This window comes from Nematolebias whitei, chromosome 9 (assembly GCF_014905685.2).
Source record: "Nematolebias whitei isolate Nwh7 chromosome 9, NemWhi1, whole genome shotgun sequence".
Lineage (NCBI taxonomy): Eukaryota > Metazoa > Chordata > Actinopteri > Cyprinodontiformes > Rivulidae > Nematolebias > Nematolebias whitei.
This window is the reverse complement of record NC_056506.1, coordinates 7364965-7389876: the sequence shown is the minus strand read 5'-3', so window position 1 is coordinate 7389876 and position 24912 is coordinate 7364965. Positions and strand designations below refer to the sequence as shown.

Below are 24912 nucleotides of genomic sequence, written 5' to 3'. Positions count from 1 at the left end.
GGGAACTGTCGCTTAGTTTGTCTGGCTAATTGTGTAATTACCACTGCTAAAGGAGTGTGGTTTGGCTGAGTGTCAGTGCGGGCGGCTCGTTCCAACTCAAGTCCCACCATAGGGGTGACACAACGTCCTAAAATTGCCCTAAAATCTCCTAGTGCCAAAGTCATTCCTCTCGTGAGTCCATCCAGCTCAGATAACCATAAGCTTCCTCCTGCCGAGATACTAGGAAGCTTATCAACCAACGCGTCTCTATCTCCCAAGGGAAAAGGTACATATTCAGTGTCCCTCCTGCTGACTGTAGCAAGGAGTAGTTTCCCTGTGCCTGTCTTGACCGGAGTGTCATGGGGTGTGTCTTCTCACAGTACTCCACACAAACTTCTCTTTCTTCTCTCTCATAATCTGCTAACAAGTCCTCGCATGCTCCTAGAAGCTCTTCTTCTGTCAGAAAACCTCATTTTTCTTCTCTCTCCGTGACCTTTCCCTTGGCAACCAGAGAGATGTTAACTCCAGTCTCATCTATACTTGTTTTATTCTGCTTTTGCTTCCCTGCCTGTTCAAGCTTTAATCTAATTCTGGTCATCTGTTCCTCAGTCTCATGCAGTGATTGTTCTACTTCTTGAAATAACTGTACATGATCATCCAACTTGTCCCTCCTCCTATCTTCCTTGTTCTCCACCTCTTCCCCTGACACAGAGGAGGAGGTGGAGCTGAGGGTTTTCTGTCTTTTTTCTGAGTCAATATCTCCTCTTGGAGTAGAGGCGATCTTAAGTTCTGTCCCCATCCAGAGTGGGTTGTGAGGGGGTGGTGGCGTACATTCTCTGGCCGCTGGCTGTACCAATAAGCTTCCATCTAGGATTTCAATGATTGGGTACAGCCCCTTAGGGGCTGTCCCTTTGTCTGGAAATGGGCCCGCCTCCAGAGTGGGCCCCTCACCACTCAGATAAGGAGGTGGCAGTGTTGATGTAAGTGAGCTGGAGGTCACATCCTGTTTTTTCTGCACCAGACTATGCTTTATTCCCTGCCAGGATACCAACATTTTTTCACACTTCTTCAACTCTATCTCGACTTCCTCTCTGTCTCTTTTACATTTATTTCTTGTTAACACCTTCGCCTCCTTTTCTCTGGACATGCACTCAGTCAATTTAGTTTTCAATCCTCTCAACTTATACGGTTCCGCATGCTCGGGGCGCGCGCACCTTCCTTCAGCGCACGCCACCTCACATCAGCACGGATGTGAGCCCGCAGCCTGAGTGAGGCACACATGATGGCGGTGATTGGCATCTGTAAATAACGTGACGCAGCATAAACGCGTGCGTGCCCGCTTCCCGAACGTTACGCGGAGTGACAGCGAGCGTGCGCTCCAGATAGATGGATGAACCGTTTATCAGCAGGGGATTCACGCTGCAATTACAGCTCAAACTCCCATTTGGAGGAACTGTAGAGACGTTTTCTGTCATCTCTAGAACAGATCTCGTCCCCCCCCGCAGAAGCTCAGGAAATTCTGATTAAAAATGTAATTTCCAGGGTCCCAGAAGGAGAGAAAAACACAGGGTTCTACTCTCGTCACTTCCTGGTCCCAAACGGACCATAAGGATGAGACTCATCTTAGATTTGTCAATTTTGAACTGTGAGACAACATTTCCATTCAAAATACGTCGAGTCGCTCTGCAGCCGCCACACAGAACAGGGAGGAGAATTCTGCTTTATCTGGACGATCTGTTGCTGCTGACCCGCTTTTCCAGACAGGTGGCAGCAGTGTAACTCACGTGAAACCAGCAGAGTGATAACAGCTGTTTCCGTCAGCAGACTTACGTCACATGTGTCAGACTTCACAGAGGTACATGCATTTCTCGAGCTGTGGGGGCGCTGTGTCCACCCCACACAGCAGCTCATATAAATGTTTTTGGAGTGTCGCACGGTTTTTGAATGTGATTCAACACTTTGCTTCTGTGCTGCGGAATCATCATGTGTTGAATCACACAGACAGCAAGTGACTGTTGCATACATAACCGGCAGGGGGGGGGCACGCTCAGCCCAAATGTTTCACATTGTGAAACAGCTGCTGTGTTGGGCACACCAAAATCTGCTCTCCATCAGAGCAGTGTACATCCCCGGTGTTCTGAACAGGGGGCGGATATGATGTCCAGGGATGGTCCTTGTCACGGGGACTGGACCCTCCATCCAGAGCTGATGGCTCAGATGTGGCAGAAATTTAGCAAAGCGGCCATGGACCTGTTTGCAACACGAGAGAACGCTCAATGTCAACTATGGTTCTCACTGAGCCCGCGGGACAAATCACCGCTAGGGGTGGATGCATTTGCTTACAGCCCATGGCCCAAAATGCTTCTTTACGCACTTCCCTCACTCCCTCTGATATCACAGTTTCTGAACCAAGTTTAGGAAAAGGGACTGACAGCTGTCCTGGTGGCTCCTGAGCGCGTGAACGCCCCATGGTTCCCAGTTCTATGACACCTGTTATCGGGGTGCCCGTGGAAACTGCCGTGGAGGGAGGACGTTCTCCTCCAGGCGGGACGAGCGATCAGGAATTACCCAGAAATAGGTCAGCACCTTTGAGTCTGACCGCTGAGCGGATCCGCTTAGAGAGGATGGGTCTCTCTCAAGATGTAGTGCGTATGATCCAGGATTCACATGCTGCATCTACCGCAGCGCTGTACACATCAAAGTGGACAGCTTTCCAGTGCTGATGTACATAGAAAGGTGTAGAGGCCACCTCATGTCCACTAGGTGGCGTGTTGTCCTTTCTACAGCAGCTGATGGACAGAAATCTGGCATTCAGCATGATTAAAGCATACGATGCAGCCATCTCTTCTTGTCACAAAAGTTTTCGGGGACAGAACAGCTTTTAATCATCTGCTGATTAAGCGTTTTTTTAAAAGGTGTACAGAGACGCAGGCCTGTTTTCACGCCCACTTTCTCCACAGTGGGATTTAACGCTGGTTCTGTGAGCCTTGAACAAAGCTCCACTCGAGCCACTAGATCAGGTTCCGATTAAATTCTTGTCTCTTAAAACAGCCCTATTGTTGGCTTTAACATCCGCTAAGAGGGTGAGTGATTTATCTGCCCTCTCTGTCACTCAGTCATGTCTCAGAACTCAGGCTGATGGCAGCTCAGATGATCTGAGACCTAATCCAACGTTTATGCCTAAAACATCACGAGCTCTTTTAAATCAAGAGTGGTATCGTTGGAGGGATTTTTTTTCCCTTCTCCCCACAATCAGAAGAAGAAGCATCTTTCCATCTTCTCTGCCCTGTACGTGCGTTGACGTGTTACGTAACATGCACGGCCGCATTGCGTCAGACTCAACATTTGTTTGTGCACTATAGAGACGCATCTGCAGGTCACCCGTTATCCACCCAGCGCCTGCCACACTGGCTGTGGGAGGCCATTTCTGAAGCCTACAGAGCATCAGATTAAAGAGCCTCCTGACAACCTCAGGGCGCACTCGACCAGAGGTATTGTATCTTCGACTGCTTTGCATAATGGTATGACAATGCAGGATATTTGCACTGCGACCGCGTGGTCAACATCCTGTTAATTTATTCGCTTCTATTTACATGATGTGACGGCTCGTTCCATGACACATTCTGTCCTTAGTGCCTTAACAGAATGAATATTGTTATTTCATGGAATCTCCTTTAAACTCACATCTGACTGCATGCATTTACAGTGTGAGATGTTATCGGTCACAGGTTGTGACTGTTGTTCTTGTTCTATGGTTATTAATCAGTTCATGACTATTGTTACCCATCCGTTCATTTGATTAATAATCAGTTAATTTATTATTAATCTGTTCATATTGAAGAGCCGTGGATCTGCTCTGTTCACAGCCTTTTTCAGCCTCTCCTCTTTTCTGTTGAAAACCTTTCCGGGGCGTTCATGCACTTGGAACGCGTTAATTATGCAGTGCGCGTCTGTGCATGGTGCGCGTAATTACGCAACGCATATTTACGCACATGGAGAGCTGAGTGACAAGATGTTGTTTTTGGTCAAGCGGGAGCCTCTTATGGTGTTTGAATGGACCCAGTGAGGCGGAGACTACATCTGCTTCGCCCTTAACCCACCAGCGACAGCTCTTAAAGGGCGAAGCCTATACGAAATAGAACATTGTTTACGTACTGTAACCCCAGAATCTATGAGTATAGGCCTAGCCCTTTAAGCGTCAGGCCTCACTGGCTCCTAAATGGCTGAAGAAAAAGCTATTTGGGAGCCGATTACCCGCTCTTAACGTAATTTATACGGACCAGGTGGGGCCCACACAACAGGTGGGCGTGGACTAAATTTTTTAGTGCGATGCTTTGCATGACAGGATTAACCCACCAGCGACAGCTCTTAAAGGGCTATGCCTATACTCATAGAATCTGGGATTACAGTACGTAACCAATGTCTCTCCATGTGCAAAACTGATAGAGACATACCGCAAGAGACTTGCAGCTGTAATTGCAGCAAAAGGCGGCGCTACAAAGTATTAACACGAGGGGGCCGAAAAATATTGCACGCCCCACTTTTCAGTTTTTTATTTGTTAAAAAAGTTTGGCACATCCAATAAATTTCATTCCACTTCACGATTGTGTCCCACTTGTTGATTCTTCACAAAAAATTACAATTTTATAACTTTATGTTGAAGACTGAAATGTGGCAAAAGGTTGAAAAGTTCAAGGGGGACGAATACTTTCGCAAGGCACTGTATGTATGTGTGTGTATATACATATACATATATATATATACATATACATATATATGTGTGTATATATATATATATATATATATGTATACATATATACATGTATATGTATACACGTGTATATTTATATATATGTACATACGTATATATACATATGGTTATATTTATGCAAACCGCATTCCAAAAAAGTTGGGACACTAAACAAATTGTGAATAAAAATTGAATGCAATGATGTGGAGGTGCCAACATCTAATATTTTATTCAGAATAGAACACAAATCACAGATCAAAAGTTTAAACTGAGAGAATGTATAATTTTAAGGGAAAAATCTGTTGTTTCCAAATTTCATAGCGTCAACAAATCCCAAAAAAGTTGGGACAAGTCCATTTTTACCACTGTGTGGCATCCCCCCTTCTTCTTACAACACTCAACAGACGTCTGGGGACAGAGACGACCAGTTTCTCAAGTTTAGAAATATGAATGCTCTCCCATTCATGTCTAATACAGGCCTCTAACTGTTCAACCGTCTTGGGCCTTCTTTGTCACACCTTCCTCTTTATGATGCGTCAAATGTTCTTTATAGGTGAAAGATCTGGACTGCAGGCTGGCCATTTCAGTACCCGGATCCTTCTCCTACGTAGCCATGATGTTGTGATTGCTGCAGAATGTGGTCTGGCATTATCGTGTTGAAAAATGCAGGGTCTTCCCTGAAAGAGATGACGTCTAGATGGGATCCTATGTTGTTCTAGAACCTGAATATAGTTCTCTGCATTAATGGTGCTTTTCCAGAAATGCAAGCTGCCCATGGCACAAGCGCTCATGCAACCCCATCAGTGATGCAGACTTCTGAACGGAGAGTTGATAACAACTTGGGCTATCCTTGTCCTCTCTGGTCCAGATGACATGGCGTTCCGCTGTTCCATAAAGAACTTCAAATCATGACTCATCTGACCACAGAACAGTCTTCCATTTTGTCACACTCCATTTTAAATGACCCCTGGCCCAGTGCAAACGTCTGGGCTTGTGGAGCTTGCTTAGAAATGGCTTCCTCTTTGCACTGCAGAGTTTCAGCTGGCAACAGCGGATGGCACGGTGGATTGTGTTCACTGACAATGCTTTCTGGAAGTATTCCTGAGCCCATTCTGTTATTTCCTTGACAGTGGCATTCCTGTTTGAGGTGCAGTGACGTTTAAAGGCCCGGAGATCACGAGCATCCAGTAGAGTTTTACGGCCTTGACCCTTACGCACAAAGATTGTTCCAGATTCTCTGAATCTTTTGATGATGTTATGCACGGTTGATGATGATAACTTAAAAGTCTTTGCTATTTTACACTGGGTAACACCATTCTGGTATTGTTGCACTAACTTTCTGCGCAACAGTGGTGGAATTGGTGATCCTCTTACCATCTTGGCTTCTGAGAGACACTGACACTCTGAGAAGCTCTTTTTATACCCAATCATGTTGTCAATTGACCTAATCAGTGTTAATTGGTCTTCCAGCTGTTCGTTATATGCTTAATTTCCTTTTTCCAGACACTTATTGTTACTTGTCCTAACTTTTTTGGGATTTGTTGACACAGTGAAATTTTGAGTCAACATATTTTTCCTTTAAAATGTTAAATTTACTCAAATTAAACTTTTGATCTGTCATCTATGTTATATTACGAATAAAATATTGACATTTGCCATCTCCACATCATTGCATTCAGTTTTTATTCACAATTTGTTTAGTGTCCCAACTTTTTTGGAATCCGGTTTGTATATTATATATATATATATATATATATATATATATATATATATATATATATATTGATATATACACAACTACAGCTATATATATGTATATATTTAATTATATTAATGTTTATATGTGTCATTTTTCACCACTTTTATTGTCTGTCCAAACAGGTCTCGCATGTAAACGAGTCTTCGAAGCTTAATGTGACTGATCTGTTTAAATAAAGATTGAGTAAATATGTACCAACAAATATCAAGTTCTTTCGGTTCTTTGTGAAAGAAAAATGTTTAGAGTAAAGAGTTTCAAAAAAATCTACAGCCGCTATACATAAAAAAGGAGAAAAAGCCACAGGCAAAGCAGAATGTTCAGAACAGAAACAAGATCATCCATTTTGGTTGTCTGTTCTTTTCCAGCTCTTCTTCTTCTAATATGTGTTAGTGGTGGTTAGTAATGTAGCACTAGCACCACCAGCTGGTAAGGCGCATTGATATTAATGATCTGCCCACTAAAGGTGAACTATCCGCCCACTAAAGGGGAACTATAGGCACTGTGGAGACTGAAATAAACTGGTCCCACCGGAACCGGCCTAAATAAGGCCCAATAGGGTCCTCCAAGAACCAGACCTGTGGATAAGGAGCTAGTGTGTCTTATCTTAGCCTTATAACCTGAACCCGACACTCACTGCTCTATAAATTGAGAAAGCTCCTCGGATGAGGAGCGAAACATCTTCTGTTACAAATAAAGTCCAGTTGTTTTTGTATTGAACGTTTTTGAACTTTCTGACTGGTCTTAAGATGTTGCTTTAATATTTTCACATAAAGTTCTTTCATAATGATATGAAATGCACCAGTCTCTCCTGCAGCAAAACACCCACACAACATGATTCAAGGATTTTTATTGTCATTCGCATCACATGTGGTACATCAGGTGGAACGAAACTATGTACACAGGGTCCCAGTTACATCCAACAAAAATACAAATTGTAACGACAAACAGTAGTAAGATCCTAGACATGAACTAAGAATATACTAAGCACAAATAGCACAAAAACAATGCGCCAAAACAATAGCAGCACGGACATGAGTCTGGGGCGGGTAGGCATGTTTATTCCTTCTGAAGTCCATGACCATCTCCTTCATCTTCTTCACATTGATGTGAAGGTTGTTCTTCCTGCAACAGCTCTCCAAGTGTTCCACCTCCTTCCTGGTGGTGGACTGGTGAGGGTCCACGTTGATGTTGATGTTTGCTTTGATGTGGGTCATGACCAGTTTTTCAAAGCATTTAGCAACTATCGGGTGAGGGCTACCGGCCGATAGTCATTTAGACCAGTCACTGTAGAGCTATTTGGAACTGGGATAATGGTGGCAGTCTTGAGGCAAGTGGGAGCTGTTACCAGTGTGAGGGAAGAGTTAAATATGTCGGCCAGCACCTCGCAGAGCTGATAAGCAGTCTTTCAGCATCTTCCCCAGGATGTTGTCGGGGCCAGTTGCCTTGTGAGGATTAATCCTCCTAAAAGTACTCCTTACTTTTGCTGAGGTCACGCTGAGGAACTCTTCTTCTTGTGATAAGGTGAGTCTGGTGCTGGGTGGTCTGTTCGGGTCTTCAAAGCATGCATAGAATCTGTTGAGAGCATCAGGCAGTGATGGATCCCTAGGGCATTCTGCACCTCTGCCTTTATAATCTGTTATGCACTTAATGCCCTTCCATATTTTCCGTGGGTCTTGTGAGAGATGCCCCAAGATCTTCTGTGCATATGCTGCTTTGGCTTTTTTAATACCAGCATCCAGCTCTAACCATATCCTCCTCAGCTACTGTGAATCGCCAGATTTGAAGGCAGTGTCCCTGGTTTTCAGCAGGGTGAGAACCTCTTCATTCAGCCAGGGCTTTTGGTTTGGATAGCTCTTTACATTCCTGAAGGTGGTGACGTCACCAGCACACTTACTAATGTAACATAGGGTTGGTTTCACAGTTGGGAACCAATATTCATGACATTTTGTTACATTTGAGCTGGTGCGTTTGCATTCACACTGCACTGTGCAGTCGAGTCAACTTGTTTGAACCAACCTATTCCCTCGCTCGCCTGTGGGGGCACTGTACCTAGAACTACTGAAAGAAACGACACAAAAACCTCTGAAGACACTTCTTCTTCTTCTGGAAATAAAAACAAAAATGGAGTGGCATCAAGCTTTAGCAGTTTTAGGAGTTATATTTTGTCATTTTTCAAAAGTGGACTCAGCATGAGTAGAAGATGAGGCAGAAGACCACGGAGAATATTGTTTTTCACACAAGGCAGCTGACAGCTTCATATAAGGTAAGAGAAATGCGTGTTTGTTTGTGGGGGTGGGGTACGGCTTTATATGCGTCTTTCACGTTGGTGTAAACACGGTCTAGTGTGTTATTTCCTTGCGTTAGTATGATGCTGTCACCCCCGTACTTCACAGCAGGGATGGTGATCCAAGACTTGCAATTTTCTCTCTTTTTCCCTCCAAATATATTGACGGCTGATGTAACCAAACCATCAGACCACAAGACATGCCACCAGATGTTTAGTAAGGGGTGAGAATAGGGAAACACCCAAGATAAAAACAATTTATAATCCTAATTGTACCATTATTCAAATGTTTGAATAATGAGGTTTGGAAGATGTTACGTTTGTTATGTGCACAACTGGAAACATGTTTCCCTGAGCAGTCCCATTCTACATAGAGTTGGATATTTATGACAGTAAAATACAAATTAAAAACTGAGAAAAAACAAGCAAATTTCTATTCAACTCAATTCAATTTATTTCTATAGTGCCAAGTCACAACAGAAGTCATCTCAGGGCACTGGTCAGCAACATTCACATGCATAAAAAGTCAATTAGTAAAGTTATCTAAGGAAGTCATCAGACTGTGTTGAATCTTCACTTCATCACAGTCTCCCATCCTGAGCCAGCACAAAGACAATCAAGTCATACATAAAAAATTAAGGTCAACTGGCTGCATTAAATGTCTGAATATCTGAAGGAATAATATGCCATAGCAACACTGAAATACTTTGAAAATTACAAGGAATGGTCTGTTTTGTTAATGCATAGGTACATAAGTTTAAAAGCTATATACTGTTATTAAAAGGAACTTCCATTGTAATGACAGCAGATGTTACACAAATTTAACAAATCATCCTGACAACTGGAACAAGAATAACACTAAGCATGTACTGTTTTATGCTGCATTAAATCAATACATTCTGTATAATATCATTAGCTGTGAACAGGCATGACATCAAAATGTGCATTTCTCCTTTCATTTCAGTCATAACTTCATAATTCTCTCATTCTTGTTTTTTAGATCGCCCCCTGAAGGTGTCCATGAGGTTGAAGGCTCCCAGGTACTGGCCCAGCAGAAGGCCCTGCTTCATGGGCAGGATGCTGAGGAGAGAAAAGCAACAAAGTCAGTTTGAGATCAAGATTAACTACTGTGTGAATATACAGTACATACCATATATTGTACAGTGCTTTAAAAACGTCTTTGAACATTGATCTCTTTCACTTTTGTTTACATTCCAACCACAAACTTTAAGGTATTTTTCTGGGAATTTATGTGATACACCAACACAAAGTAGCTCACAACTGTGAAGTGGAAGTAAAATAATGATTTTCGAAATTTTTTTCAGAAATCACCTAATTAGTAAATTGGGTCATGTCGGTAATTCTAAACAGCATCATGATGACCAAGAAACAAACCAAAGAGGTCAGGGATAAAGTTGTTGTGCATCACATGAAAAAAAAAAAAAAAACGAGTATGAGACGAGTACAAATCTACAAAGACATGGCTAACAATCTAAACTGACAGGCTGGGCAAGGAAAACATCAATCTAAGAATCAACCAAGAAGTAATTCTACAGAAGCTCAGGTGGGACAATCTGTTCACAGGACAACTGTTAGTTGTGCCCTCCACTAGAACCAGTATGGATGAGCAGTAAGAATAAAGCTTTCAGTAAAAGAAACTACTTGAGGTCAAAGTTGGAGTTTATCATAAGCCAAGCAGAAGACACAACAAATGCAAGGAGAAAAGTCAAATAAGACCAAACTGAAGCTTGTAACCTATTCTGCAAGAATAGAGAAATAAGTTTTTTTCGAGTTGTCAAGAACAAGAACAACGTTTTTTTCTTTTTTTTAAGCCAGGACATTTCATACTTTATGAGAAACTCCAGTGGAGAACTACTGGTGTGTCTTCATAAGGCCACCCCACTGCGCACTGTAAAATGTATTTTTGACTTTTAGTTGATTCAACATAATATTTTATGTCAGTTTGACAAACTGCATGTAATGGTGTTTTGATAACAATACATTGTTAGTTATAGCCTTGTTAACTTGTCAAGTCAAAATCTCACATCAAGCTGACTTAAAAACATATGTCAACTTAAATTAGTGCTAGTTTTACACAGCAGTCCAGTAGGTGGCAATAAGTGCACCAACAAGCTGGTTTATCAACCACTAATAAACAACAGAAAAAGAGCTGGATCAGTTAGCATGTGCCTTGTTTTTAGCTAGTTTGTTTGCTAGCTCAGGTCACCCTACATATAGATTCTGGATTTGGATATTGTTAAGATATTTTTGGACTGGTCCTATGGTTTTGATCTGCTCAGAGATGGGATTATAATGAAATTATGGCCCAGTTCTGACTGGGTTAAACTGGGTCAGCAGCTCTAAGTGAGTCTCCCTGGGATTTCAATATCTGTCACAGAATAGAGTTTAATCTGCTTGCTACATCATGTAGAAAGGCTTTTTGAAGCACCGTCATATTTCTTAACACATCAGAACCACATAAGATCCACTGAGATCACACTTAGTCACGCCCCCTCATACACTGACAGGTTGAGCTCCCCTTCTGCGAAGGAGGAGTCCAGGACCCTATAAATGAGTAATGACACGAGACATAGGGGCTCTTCTTCCGGGTCTGTGAACGCGTCACACACGGGAGAGTCCAGCGCTGTAAATTGTAACCTTTTCCTGCCTTTTTTAATATAATTGATAAAACTTAATTGACGTTTCCTTGATTTATTGATAATGAGTTGCCACTTCTGAGGGAGGTTCGAGCTGGGGGGAAAGACGTGGGCTGGAGGGGGTTTCTGGGTCCGGTGGCCCGCAGCCAACTCCCGTCTTTAACAATATCTTCAGTGACTGTATAGAGATTTTTGAAGCATCAGAAAATCAAGATAAGAAATATTTGGTAAGTTTGGATTAATTTATTCATATAGTTATGTTATTTATTTGATATTGCAACTTTCCTAAAGGTGGTTTGATAGTTACAAATAACATTTTGAATTTATATGAATTGCTGTTCATGTCATCTGGTGCATCGCTTGCCTGACATTCAGGGTTTCCCACATTACTCATGAAGTCATCCCTGACCAGCATCATCCTCTGTGCTCCGGTGAAGACAGACGTGCCCTCTTCTGCTCCATCCCCCCGCTTCCCTGCTTTGCTGTCTTTTGTCTTGTGAATCTTCAAAGAGCCTCTTTTATTTTTCCTGCATACCTTCCTAATTCGAAGGATTTTGATCAGCTGGTCTCTCAACAAAATTGATCAACTTCTCCCAACAGGAAGTCAGGGTAAGGAGGACCCTCTTACCTCGACAGAAACAAATTGGATTCATGAAGACAACTGTATTCTGCTGTTTGGGTTGGTGAAATCTGGATTGTCTACAAATTCATGTGGATGTGTCAAAGCTTGGCAGCACTCAGACTGAATTATGTGGAGCTGCGTCAGAGAGCTGGAACAGGCTGTTATCAGGACTGTGAACTTTCTGGCAGCACCCATGAATGGTTGGGAATAATCTTGGAGAAAGATGTAAACTCGACTTTTGGCGTAAGGAATCAATTCGGCTGTTTGGAGTTACCATCAGAGAAATGTACCAGCGAGACTTTAAAAGGCAGAAACTGCAATATATGAGTTCTGCCTGAACCAAACTGTGGCCTTGACGGCGAACTTATCTCAATTCCTCCTGGCATGTTTAGGAAAAACAAAGACGATTTGTCTGTCTCCTCATCCCTCCCTTCCCCATTGTGGTGGACATGTGACAGAACCTCAACCAAGCTGATGATAAATAACCCCTCTTATCTGGACAATGGCTGAGAGGGGCTCTGGACTATGCTACGACCTTCCCTTAAAAATTCAATGTCTTCACCGGCCTCATGTATTATGTCTATTTATGTTGCTTTGCTGTGGTAGGATTTTTTTTTTGATGCCTCAAACCATGCCCTGTCTAGGACATGGTGTGAGAGATCGTTTTTTAAACCTTCTCTCCTTATGTTTTCTTCCCTTTTCTCATCCAAGCAAAAATACAAACCGGATTCCAAAAAAGTTGGGACACTAAACAAATTGTGAATAAAAACTGAATACAATGATGTGGAGATGGCAAATGTCAATATTTTATTCGTAATATAACATAGATGACAGATCAAAAGTTTAATCTGAGTAAATGTAACATTTTAAAGGAACAATATGTTGATTCAAAATTTCACAGTGTCAACAAATCCCAAAAAAGTTGGGACAAGTAGCAATATGTGGCTGGAAAAAGGAAATTGAGCATATAACGAACAGCTGGAAGACCAATTAACACTAATTAGGTCAATTGACAACATGATTGGGTATAAAAAGAGCTTCTCAGAGTGTCAGTGTCTCTCAGAAGCCAAGATGGTAAGAGGATCACCAATTCCACCATTGTTGCGCAGAAAGATAGTGCAGCAATACCAGAATGGTGTTACCCAGCATAAAATAGAAAATACTTTTAAGTTATCATCTTCAACTGTGCATAGCATCATCAAAAGATTCAGAGAATGTGGAATAATCGCTGTACTTAAGGGTCAAGGCCGTAAAATTCTACTGGATGCTCTTGATCTCCGGGCCCTGAAACGTCACTGCACCTCAAACAGGAATGCCACTGTCAAGGAAATAACAGAATGGGCTCAGGAATACTTCCAGAAAGCATTGTCAGTGAACACAATCCACCGTGCCATCCGCCGTTGCCAGCTGAAACTCTACAGTACAAAGAGGAAGCCATTTCTTTCTTTTTTTTCCTTTGTGATGGCCTCCCTTCTCCCCTTACAGCCATCCTCTCCACACCATTATTATGAAATATTTATTATAGTGACTATCTAGTGTAGTTTTTTTTTTTTTTTTTAATAGGATAGAAAGAAAGAAAAGACAAAGTAAGACTCCAAAATATAAGAAATATATACAAATAGAGCACACGTCAAAAAACACCCGGCCACTGTCTGTTCACCTGCAAAGAACATGACAAAACACAGCAACAAAATACATATGTATAAAGAACTTAAAATATTCATGGCTTTGCAGTAAGTTTCCATAAATATATATACCCATACCTACGCCTATATACATACACATGAATATACACTCACATACATATCTATATATCTACATATAAAGCCTACATAAGCATCCCTGCTTCTATTTGTGTGTGGTTGTGAGCATGCATAAGTGCATAAGGCTTCTCTAATAGAACATTTATTAGTAACTGTGAAGCAGCAGAGACCCGACCCCCAAGACCAGAGGCAGACGAAAAAGGGGGGACCAGAGCCCAAGACCCCAGGAGGGACCCCGACCGTGGAGCCCCCAGAGCCACCCACACAGGACGAACCACTCACCCACCCCCCAGAATGGACCACAGGGGAGAACCGGAAGATCCCCACCAGCAACCACATACAGTGACCCCCGGGGCCAACAGCGACAAACTCATAGGCCTCCGTCGGCACCCGCCGCACCGATGTAGGTCCAGGTCCAGGCACCGAGGCCCGGGCACAGAGGACTCACACCACCCAGGCCAAGGCCTGACAGGGCCAGAGGACCCGAGCCCCACCAGGCAGACACCAGGCCGAGCCGACACACGCCCAAGCGCCCAGCCCCCGATACCAAGGGCCCCAAGCGCGCCGGCAGGCAAGGGCACACCCCACCAGAGGGCCGCGCAATAGGGGCGCGATGCCAAGCACCCCCAGTTGTATCAAAGAGGGGGCAGTCCGAGTCTCGGCCTAACAAATACTCATTCATACACAGACACAATCACACTATCCCAACCTCAATCTCACATCCATTCACTCAAAGACATACAATAACAATACATTTCATTCTTATTCCCGATACACACTCTATACCCCCCAGGTCCAAGACATGTACCCGCCCTCTACAGGGGGCAGCCCATGCCCAAACCCAGGAGGTAAACCCATTCATTCTTGAGCGGAGAAGAGCCAATACCCCAGACCCGGCCCAGGCCATGCCCCGCCGACAGGACACCCCCCCACCATGAAGAGGACACGCCACCGACCACCCCCACACACCGCCAACAACCAAGCACGCACCCCCAGCCGACCGCCCGCCAGGCCCCGGCAGCCACCCCGGCCAGCGGGCCAACCATGGCACCCAAGAGCCAAGCTCAGGGGGTCCAAACAACCCCAGGGAGAGCACAGCGCCAGCACCGCCCACGGCAACCCCCAGACCCTGAACCCCCACATAGTCCTGGTCAACACCCGACGGCCTGCCCTTCTCCCGGACCCCACCCCCGGAATGGCAGTCAGGGAACTAGGTGGGTAGGAAGAGGAAAAAAAATAAATAAATAAAAAAAAATAAAATAATAATAATAATATGTCCCCGACACATACACCCCCACCCCTAGATGTGCTGTTGATGTGTGTTGTTGTATAGTGCCATTAAAAAGGAAAGAAGAAAGAGCAAAGGCTGGCATGGTGCCAGTTTCCCCTCCACCCCAACTCTATCCAAACCCTAGTGTCTAAATGCAACCGTTGTAAGTGAGCACAGGCACAGGGGGTGAGAGTAAGGTCATCCCACCACCCATAGCCATGTGCCCACCTCAAGTTCCTATATATGAATGTCATGAGGATGTTATGAATGAATGTCTAAGGTGTACAATAAAATTGAGTCCCAGGTGGCTATGGTCAACAAAGATGTAAAATTGTTGCAGCACACCCGAGCCCAAACAACCCTAAATGTATGGAATTGAAATGAAGAGGGTGGAGGTGCATGGTGAGGGATGGGGAGAAATAACTGTGAGAGCAAATGCTCCCACAGGGAGTCAGCTCCCCCACTGACCCAACAGCCCCCCCCCCCAGCTCCCCAAGGTCCACCCAGGGATTGAGGCCAAGACACCTCTCCATCTGGTCCGACCGCCAGGCCCGCTGAGCTCCAGACCAGAGAGGGACAGAGCCCCGAGGGTCGCCAGAAGCTGCACCAGCAGCCTACACACCCAAGGGCCACCAGGACCCCCACAGACCGCAGTCAGCCCGCTACCAGATGGAGCCAAACCCCACCAGGACGACCCGGCCAAGAGCGCCCGCCCAACCGCCGACAGTGCCAGGAAGCACCGGGAGCGAGCCCCCACCACAGGAAAGGGGCCAGCCAGCCGGCCGTGCACAGTCCCGGGCCGCCCCAAGGACATCCACCCCAAAATAGCAAAGACTTTTAAGTTATCATCATCAACCGTGCATATCATCATCAAAAGATTCAGAGAATCTGGAACAATCGCTGTGCGTAAGGGTCAAGGCCGTAAAACTCTACTGGATGCTCATGATCTCCGGGCCCGGAAATGTCACTGCACCTCAAACAGGAATGCCACGGTCAAGGAAATAACAGAATGGGCTCAGGAATACTTCCAGAAAGTATTGTCAGTGAACACAATCCACCGTGCCATCTGCCGTTGCCAGCTGAAACTCTACAGTGCAAAGAGGAAGCCATTTCTAAGCAAGCTCCACAAGCTCAAACATTTGCACTGGGCCAGGGGTCATTTAAAATGGAGTGTGGCAAAATGGAAGACTGTTCTGTGGTCAGATGAGTCACGATTTGAAGTTCTTTATGGAACACTGGGACGCCATGTCATCTGGGCCAGAGAGGACAAGGATGGCCCAAGTTTTTATCAACGCTCCGTTCATAAGCCTGCATCACTGATGGTATGGGGTTGCATGAGCGCTTGTGGCATGTGCAGCTTGCATATCTGGAAAGGCACCATTAATGCAGAGAACTATATTCAGGTTCTAGAACAACATATGCTCCCATCTAGACGTCATCTCTTTCAGGGAAGACCCTGCATTTTTCAACACGATAATGCCAGACCACATTCTACAGCAATCACAACATCATGGCTACGTAGGAGAAGGATCCGGGTACTGAAAGGGCCAGCCTGCAGTCCAGATCTTTCACCTATAAAGAACATTTGACGCATCATAAAGAGGAAAGTGTGACAAAGAAGGCCCAAGACGATTGAACAGTTAGAGGCCTGTATTAGACATGAATGGGAGAGCATTCCTGTTTCTAAACTTGAGAAACTGGTCTCCTCTGTCCCCAGACGTCTGTTGAGTGTTGTAAGAAGAAGGGGGGATGCCACACAGTGGTAAAAATGGACTTGTCCCAACTTTTTTGGGATTTGGAAACAACAAATTTTTCCCTTAAAATGATACATTCTCTCAGTTTAAACTTTTGATCTGTGATTTGTGTTCTATTCTGAATAAAATATTAGATGTTGGCACCTCCACATCATTGCATTCAGTTTTTATTCACAATTTGTTTAGTGTCCCAACTTTTTTGGAATCCGGTTTGCATTATTCTGAATAATAATAAGAGGACCGTGGTAATTAGCAGCAGGTTCGTGCACTACGTCCATCTTTCGGACAACTGTACGTACATGTTCTCGTTGTATCTCGGTGCAATGACAATAAAGCTTATTCTGATTCTGACTCATTAATGGACACAACTGTTTGCCAATTACCATGGTGTTGTAGAGGTTGGCTCCTCTACCCCTCCCTTCTCTGTTGTTTGTGTTCTCCTAATTATCTCTCCACAGCTGCTGCTCATTACCTGGACCAGGTGGAGGAGCTATTTAAGCTGGAGCTTCACTCCAGATCAGTGCCAGAGCAAAGTTCTACCAAGCTCCATGTTCCTGTGACTACTGGCTGGCTGACTTCAAGCTCCTTATCGGTCTCCATGCATGACAGCAGCGTTTGCTCCTCCTCCACCTTCACTCCTGTGTGCCTCACCTGGTTCCTGGTTTCTCCTCACCTCCACCCCGGCTCCCTTGGTGATTTTTGTAAATACACTTGTAAATATACTCACCTGATCCCACCGTGGATTGTTGGATTTGGATCCTGTCTCCTGTTCTCATGCTCCTGGAACAACAACGACAAGTAAGCTTATTTTTGGATTACTCTCTACATTTCCAAAATATCCTCAAGATGATTTGTCGTTCACCACCAATCTCCCCTCTATTCCCACAGTGGATCCATCCTGAGTTTAAGTTTACCAGCTACACCTGAACCAATAAATATAATTGTTTTTTTACCTCAAGTTGTTTACTCCTTGCTTCAAACCGTTCGCCTTTGACATCACCCACAGACCTTAACAGTTTGCTCTGGCCACAATATGTCAAAGAACGGTTTGAATGCTGATCAGGTCACCCTTGAGGAGAGGGTAAGGAGAAATGAAGCTCTCTTATAGGAACTAATTACCCAACACAAGACTACACAGTCGAATCTGGAAACGGTGGGCGGAATGATTCAGTCTATCGGCAATAGAATGGGAACACTAACTCCACCCACGCCGGCCGTCTCACCACCATCAGCGCCGCCAGCGCAAAGCACTGCCCGCTCGGAACAACCCCGTGAGCCGGAGATTCGGCCGGCCGCAGTTTTTGAAGGTAACCCGGAACAATTCAATGGTTTCCTCCTCCAATGTGAACTAGCATTTGCCCGTTCTCCTTCTCTGTTCCCAAACTCTGCATCCATGATCACGTATATTGTTACTTCGTTGAGAGGTGTACCTCTTGAATGGGCTCATGCCTACCTCCAGTCCCACCCTGTGGCTTCACTATCATTTAACGATTTTATTAAGGATTTCAAGAGTGTGTTTCATGTCCCTGTCCACCAGGAGGAGACGTCCCGCCATCTGTTGGCTATGAGGCAGGGTCAAGCTACCGTGGCTGAATACGCCATCCTCTTCCGGATTGCGGCGGAGAAAACCAGGTGGGATGAGGTGGCACTTAAAGGAGTATTTTCTAATTCACTTTCTGATCAAATAAAGGATCAACTGGCGCTTACAGATGAGCCGGAGACGTTGGATGACCTCATCAGTTTGGCGATCAAGATTGATAATCGCCTTCAGGAGAGGCGGGGCCAAGCTGAACCGATGGCTTCCGGGTCAACTTTTCCTCCAGCATTTTCCGCTATCAAAGAACCCACGTCACAACCAGGTACCACTCACTATGACTCCGAGCCTGAACCAATGCAGATCGGACGAACCTGACTCACGTTGCAGGAGAGGCAACGATGATTGGCAGCACGTGGATGCTTCTACTGTGGGAAGAGAGGACATTTTGTGCGATCTTGCCCGAACAAGTTAAACTCCAACACTCACCAGCCATTCAGGGGATCCTGGTGAGTGAGGCTCGTTGTGCCCCTGATTCACGCTTTTGTCTTCCTGCCAGAATTATTCTTCAGCAAAGACACTATGCCATTGAGGCCCTCATTGACTCTGGAGCAGAGAAAAACCTTATTTCTCAGGATCTGGTGGAAGAACTTCAAATTCCTACTAGAAATCTTCCTTACCCCATTCCGGTGGCTGGAGTCACTGGAAAGAACATCACCACTATCACCCAGGAAGTAACTGAATTACCATTCATCATCTCCGGCAATCACAGAGAACTGGGTGAGTTCATGGTTTTTCATTCTCCTTCGCCGCAGTTGATTTTAGGCTATCCATGGTTGGTAAAACACAACCCCATCATTGATTGGCAGAAGAAAAGGATCAGTGTTTGGAGCGAATATTGTTTACAGAACTGTTTAAGGTCTGCTGGTTTTCTGTCAGAGACAATAAAGGAGGTGACCTCCTCTCCACCTGATTTGTCAAAGGTACCCAAGGTGTACCATGATTTGGCGCCCGTATTTTGTAAAAATAAAACATTATCCTTGCCTCCACATCGCCCATACGACTGCTCAATTGAACTGTTGCCAGGAGCCCCTCTCCCTTCGAGTCGCCTGTATAACTTCTCTCGGAGCGAAAAGGAAACCATGCAAAATTATTTAGACGAATCATTACAATCCGGCATCATTTGCCCTTCTACGTCTCCATTAGGGGCGGGGTTTTTCTTTGTAGATAAAAAGGACGGTTCACTCTGCCCGTGTATTGACTACCGAGGTCTAAATGCGATAACCATAAAGAACAAATATCCACTTCCGTTAATCAACTCAGTACAAGAACAACTTCTTTCTGCCACTGTTTTTTCAAAGTTGGACCTTAGAAACGCTTATCACCTTTTGAGGATCAAGGAAGGAGATGAGTGGAAAACTGCATTTAAGACCCCTTTTGGACATTTTGAATATTTAGTCATGCCATTCGGACTCACTAATGCTCCTGCAATTTTTCAGACTCTCATCAACGACGTTCTCCAAGATCTGATCAATAAATTTGTGTTTGTGTATCTAGATGACGTTCTGATTTATTCTACCGACATCCAGTCCCACCAGACCCATGTTCGCACTGTACTACGATTGTATGAAAACCGACTTTACGTCAAAGCTGAAAAGTGTGAATTCCACGTAACCTCTGTCTCTTTCCTTGGTTTTATCTTTAACGAGGGACACTACCACACTGACCCTGAGAAGGTCCGAGCAGTTCTGAAGTGGCCGACACCTACGGACAGAAAGCAGCTTCAGAGGTTCCTGGGATTTGCAAACTTCTACCGCCGTTTTATCCGGAACTACAGTCAGACGGCAGCCCCTCTCACCCAACTTACATCCACGAATTACAAATTCAACTGGACCCCCGAAGCCGACCAAGCCTTCCGTGAGTTAAAGCAACGTTTTTGTTCTGCACCCATTCTTCGTCACCCAGACCCCCAAAGACAGTTCATTGTGGAGGTGGATGCATCGGATATTGGTGCTGGGGCGGTCCTCTCTCAAAGGGACCCCCACGATAATAAAACTCACCCATGTGCTTTCTTTTCAAGACGTTTTTCTCCAGCTGAACAGAACTACGACGTCGGAAACCGTGAGCTGTTGGCCATAAAACTAGCCCTCGAGGAGTGGAGACACTGGTTGCAGGGGGCCAATATTCCATTTATCATTTGGACCAATCACAAGAACCTAGCGTATTTACAGGACGCCAAGCGCCTTAACCCCCGTCAGGCCCGGTGGGCATTGTTTTTCACGAGATTCAGATTTACCATCACGTATCGCCTTGGTTCCAAGAATGTTAAACCAGATGCGTTGTCTCGACAATTCTCCATTTCCAACCGAGAGAAGGGAGACTCTGGGATCTTGCCACAAGCCTGTGTGGTCCGAGCTGTCACCTGGCCCATTGAACAGGAGATCAAGAAGGCTCAAGTTCAGCAACCTGATCCTGGGGGGGGACCACCTGGCACCATTTTCGTTCCAAGGAGCGTCATCCACAAGGTTTTGGATTGGGTTCATTCTCATCACTTCACCTGTCATCCCGGCATCAATAGAATGATTGAATTCACCAAGAAACATTTCTGGTGGAAGACATTGTCAAGTGACATAAAGGAATTTGTCAAGGCCTGCTCCACTTGTTCCCGAAATAAGAACAACAATCAACCACCAGCAGGTCTACTTCGTCCACTACCAGTTCCGGACAGACCATGGGCAAACATCGCTTTAGACCGTGACAGGTTTGTCACCTTCAGATGGGAAGTCCGTAGTCCTCACTGTTGTGGACCGATTCTCTAAAGCTGCCCATTTCATTGCACTCACAAGACTCCCTTCGGCTTTTGAGACGGCCCAGATTCTTCTACAAGAGGTTTTCAGGATTCACGGCTTACCCACAGACATTGTATCGGACAGAGGCCCACAATTCATATCCCAATTATGGAAAGAGTTCTGTAAGTCCATCGGAGCCACTGTAAGTTTGTCTTCCGGATACCATCCACAATCAAACGGACAGTCAGAGAGATGCAACCAGGAGTTGGAGGCCGTCCTTAGGTGCGTGTCTGAGAAGAACCCATCTGACTGGTCAAAACACTTACTCTGGGTGGAATATGCGCACAATACACTAACCTCATCCGCTACTGGCCTGACACCCTTCAAGGTTTCCCTTGGATACACGCCCCCACTATTTCCTCTGTTGGAGACTGAAATCTTGGTTCCATCAGTCAAGGACCACATGGACCGATGCAGAACAATTTGGATTCAAGCTAGAGAGGCACTGTCAAGGACTGCCGGACGGAATAAGGAATCAGCTGACAGACATCGCTCCAAAGCCCCAGACTACAAGGTAGGCCAATCTGTATGGCTCTCCACCAGAGACATCCGTCTAAAGGACACCTCTCGCAAGATGGCCCCCAGGTACATTGGTCCCTACACTATCGACAAAATCATAAACCCCTCTGCAGTCAGGCTCAAGTTACCGCCATCCATGAAGATCCATCCAACTTTCCATGTTTCTAATCTAAAACCAGTTTCAGTCACCCCACTCAACCCTCCCACCAACTCCCCCCCAACCCCTCTATTGATCGACAATCAACCGGCATATAAGGTCAACCGTATCCTGGATTCAAGAAGACGGGGTAGGGGTTTCTAGTTCCTAGTCCATTGGGAGGGTTATGGACCTGAAGACAGGTCATGGATCCCAAGGTCTTTCATCCTGGACCCCAGTTTGATAGAGGCATTTTTTCGAGACCATCCAGAGAAACGGATGATGTCATCGTCCTGAGACGATCGTTAGGGGGGAGGTACTGTAGAGGTTGGCTCCTCTACCCCTCCCTTCTCTGTTGTTTGTGTTCTCCTAATTATCTCTCCACAGCTGCTGCTCATTACCTGGACCAGGTGGAGGAGCTATTTAAGCTGGAGCTTCACTCCAGATCAGTGCCAGAGCAAAGTTCTACCAAGCTCCATGTTCCTGTGACTACTGGCTGGCTGACTTCAAGCTCCTTATCGGTCTCCATGCATGACAGCAGCGTTTGCTCCTCCTCCACCTTCACTCCTGTGTGCCTCACCTGGTTCCTGGTTTCTCCTCACCTCCACCCCGGCTCCCTTGGTGATTTTTGTAAATACACTTGTAAATATACTCACCTGATCCCACCGTGGATTGTTGGATTTGGATCTTGTCTCCTGTTCTCATGCTTCTGGAACAACAACGACAAGTAAGCTTATTTTTGGATTACTCTCTACATTTCCAAAATCTCCTCAAGACGATTTGTCATTCACCACCAATCTCCCCTCTATTCCCACTGTGGATCCATCCTGAGTTTAAGTTTACCAGCTACACCTGAACCAATAAATATAATTGTTTTTTTTACCTCAAGTTGTTTACTCCTTGCTTCAAACCGTTCACCTTTGACATCACCCACAGACCTTAACAGGTGTTTATCAAGACAGAGGGGAAACTCTTTTGGGCCCACTATCTGTCCTACACTTAGTGATAAAAATAATCCTACTAATCCTAATTACCAGTGACTTCAGCTTGGAATGCCTATCTTAACAAAATGTGTGTAAATTTATTATGTGTGTAAATTTATTATTTGAACAAATAAAAATGGGTTCCTTTTTGTCTAAATTTTGTTTAGGCCACTGATGATGAAGACACATGTACTCAGGGAGTGTATGTTGGTGTTTTGATGGTGAAAGATGGAGAAGACATCAGTGCCACATCTGTGATTCTTAAGGAAGAAGGTCCTGTCTGATCTGAGGACATCCCACATGCCATGGCCTTCCTGATGGCTCTGCTTTATGCTCTCAACATAAACTATCCAAAAGAGCTACCTTTAAAGTTAATCAGAAGGTCCTGATGAACACTGTAGTTAATCAGAAGGTCCTGATGAAATTTGAAGTTAATCAGAAGGTCCTGATGAACATTGGTGGAGGATCAGAAGGTGATGAACTTTGGTAGAGGACAGTGTTCCTCACTTGTGCATGTGCTGAGAAACACTCTTGCAGAAAATCATGTCTGCTCACGCTCAAACATCAGATGTGTGAAAACCCTTCCTGAAGTTAAAGGTATAGAATACCAGTTTGTTTAAAATAAGGCAGAAACATTTTATATTATCCAATTCCATTTCAAGCTCCAAAGTTCAAGTTATTTCTGTAGGGATGTCGCCATCTAGTGGGCCTTCCCCTGTCTGTACTCCCTTGTGTTTCTGCTTTGATTGTCTGATTAACATCACCCGTGTCTCATGTCCTGTTTGTGTATATAAATTCCATCTGTTAGTCCTGTCGGTTCGTCGTTGGGTATTGCCTGTCCTGTCCAGTCTGATCCTGTCCTGACTCTATTTTGTGTTTATTACCATGTCAGCCTTTTGATTTATTATTATTATTAAAGTATTTTATTTTGTACGTCTGCCTCCTGAGTCCTGCCTGCTCAACTGGGTTCTCTCCTGTCCTGTCCTGCCTGAAACCCTGACAATTTCAGTTCATTATTTGCAGTTATTACATATAGTATTGTGTGTTTACTCACAATAATGTGTGTGTTTCAGTTACTACCATTGGATTGGTTAATAAATAGCACTGGAAAACATCACTTTCTGCATCAAAATTTGATTTTATAGGAAGAAAAAATTTAAAAGAATCTAAAGGAAAAGACATACATACATATGATTTAAATATGATAGACATTCATGATAGTCAAATCTACTGATTAATTTAAGTTTTTCAGATTTTTTTACTTTTAATGTTTTGATGGAGGGGGACAATACCTTTTACCTAATTTTTTTTTTATAGTTGTTACTGCAACTGTGACTTGCTGTTTTAAAGGACATCGTGGACCACAAGGCACCCAACGCAGATAGGTCCTAGGTGAGGGACCAGACAAAGTGCAGCCTTCACCCCTATGATGAAAAAAAAAAAAATGACACCGGGGCACCACTCTGTAGCCAGGCCTGGAGGTGGGGCATGCTGGCGAGCGCCTGGTGGCCGGGCTTTTACCCATGGAGCTCGGCCGGGCACAGCTCGAAGAGGAGATGTGGGTCCCCCTTCCCATTGGCTCACCACCTGTGGGAGGGGCCAAAGGGGTCGGGTGCAATGTGGGATGGGTGGTGGCCGAGGGCGGGGACCCTGGCGGTCTGATCCTCGGCTACAGAAGCTGGCTATTGGGACGTGGAATGTTACCTCACTGGTGGGGAAGGAGCCTGAGCTGGTGTGTGAGGTTGAGAGGTTCCGGCTAGAAATAGTTGGACTCACCTCTACACATGGCTCTGGAACCAGTTTCCTTGAGAGGGGTTGGACACACTTCCATTCTGGAGTTGCCCCTGGTGAGAGGCGCCGAGCAGGAGTAGGCATACTTATTGCCCCCCATCTAAGTGCCTGTGTGTTGGGGTTCACCCCAGTGAATAAGAGGGTAGCATCCCTCTGCCTATGTGTGGGGGGACGGGTTCTTGGTGATGTCACACAACCTACAAGTCTTTTGGAAAAAGGTCAGATGCCACTCACATGTGCCAGGTCAAGACAAAGAGCTTAA

At 44.8% G+C, this 24912-nt stretch overlaps 1 protein-coding gene across 1 annotated transcript in view; it reads right to left on the bottom strand.

Moving 5' to 3' along the window:
- Positions 1-9354: 9354 nt before the first annotated feature.
- Positions 9355-24912, bottom strand: part of LOC119414862 (epidermal retinol dehydrogenase 2) — a 123308-nt gene continuing 107750 nt past the window's right edge. The window contains exon 7 of the mRNA XM_037681983.1: positions 9355-9852. Coding sequence (XP_037537911.1) covers positions 9756-9852 — 97 coding nt within the window. The 3' untranslated portion in view covers positions 9355-9755. The remainder of the gene's footprint in view (positions 9853-24912) is intronic.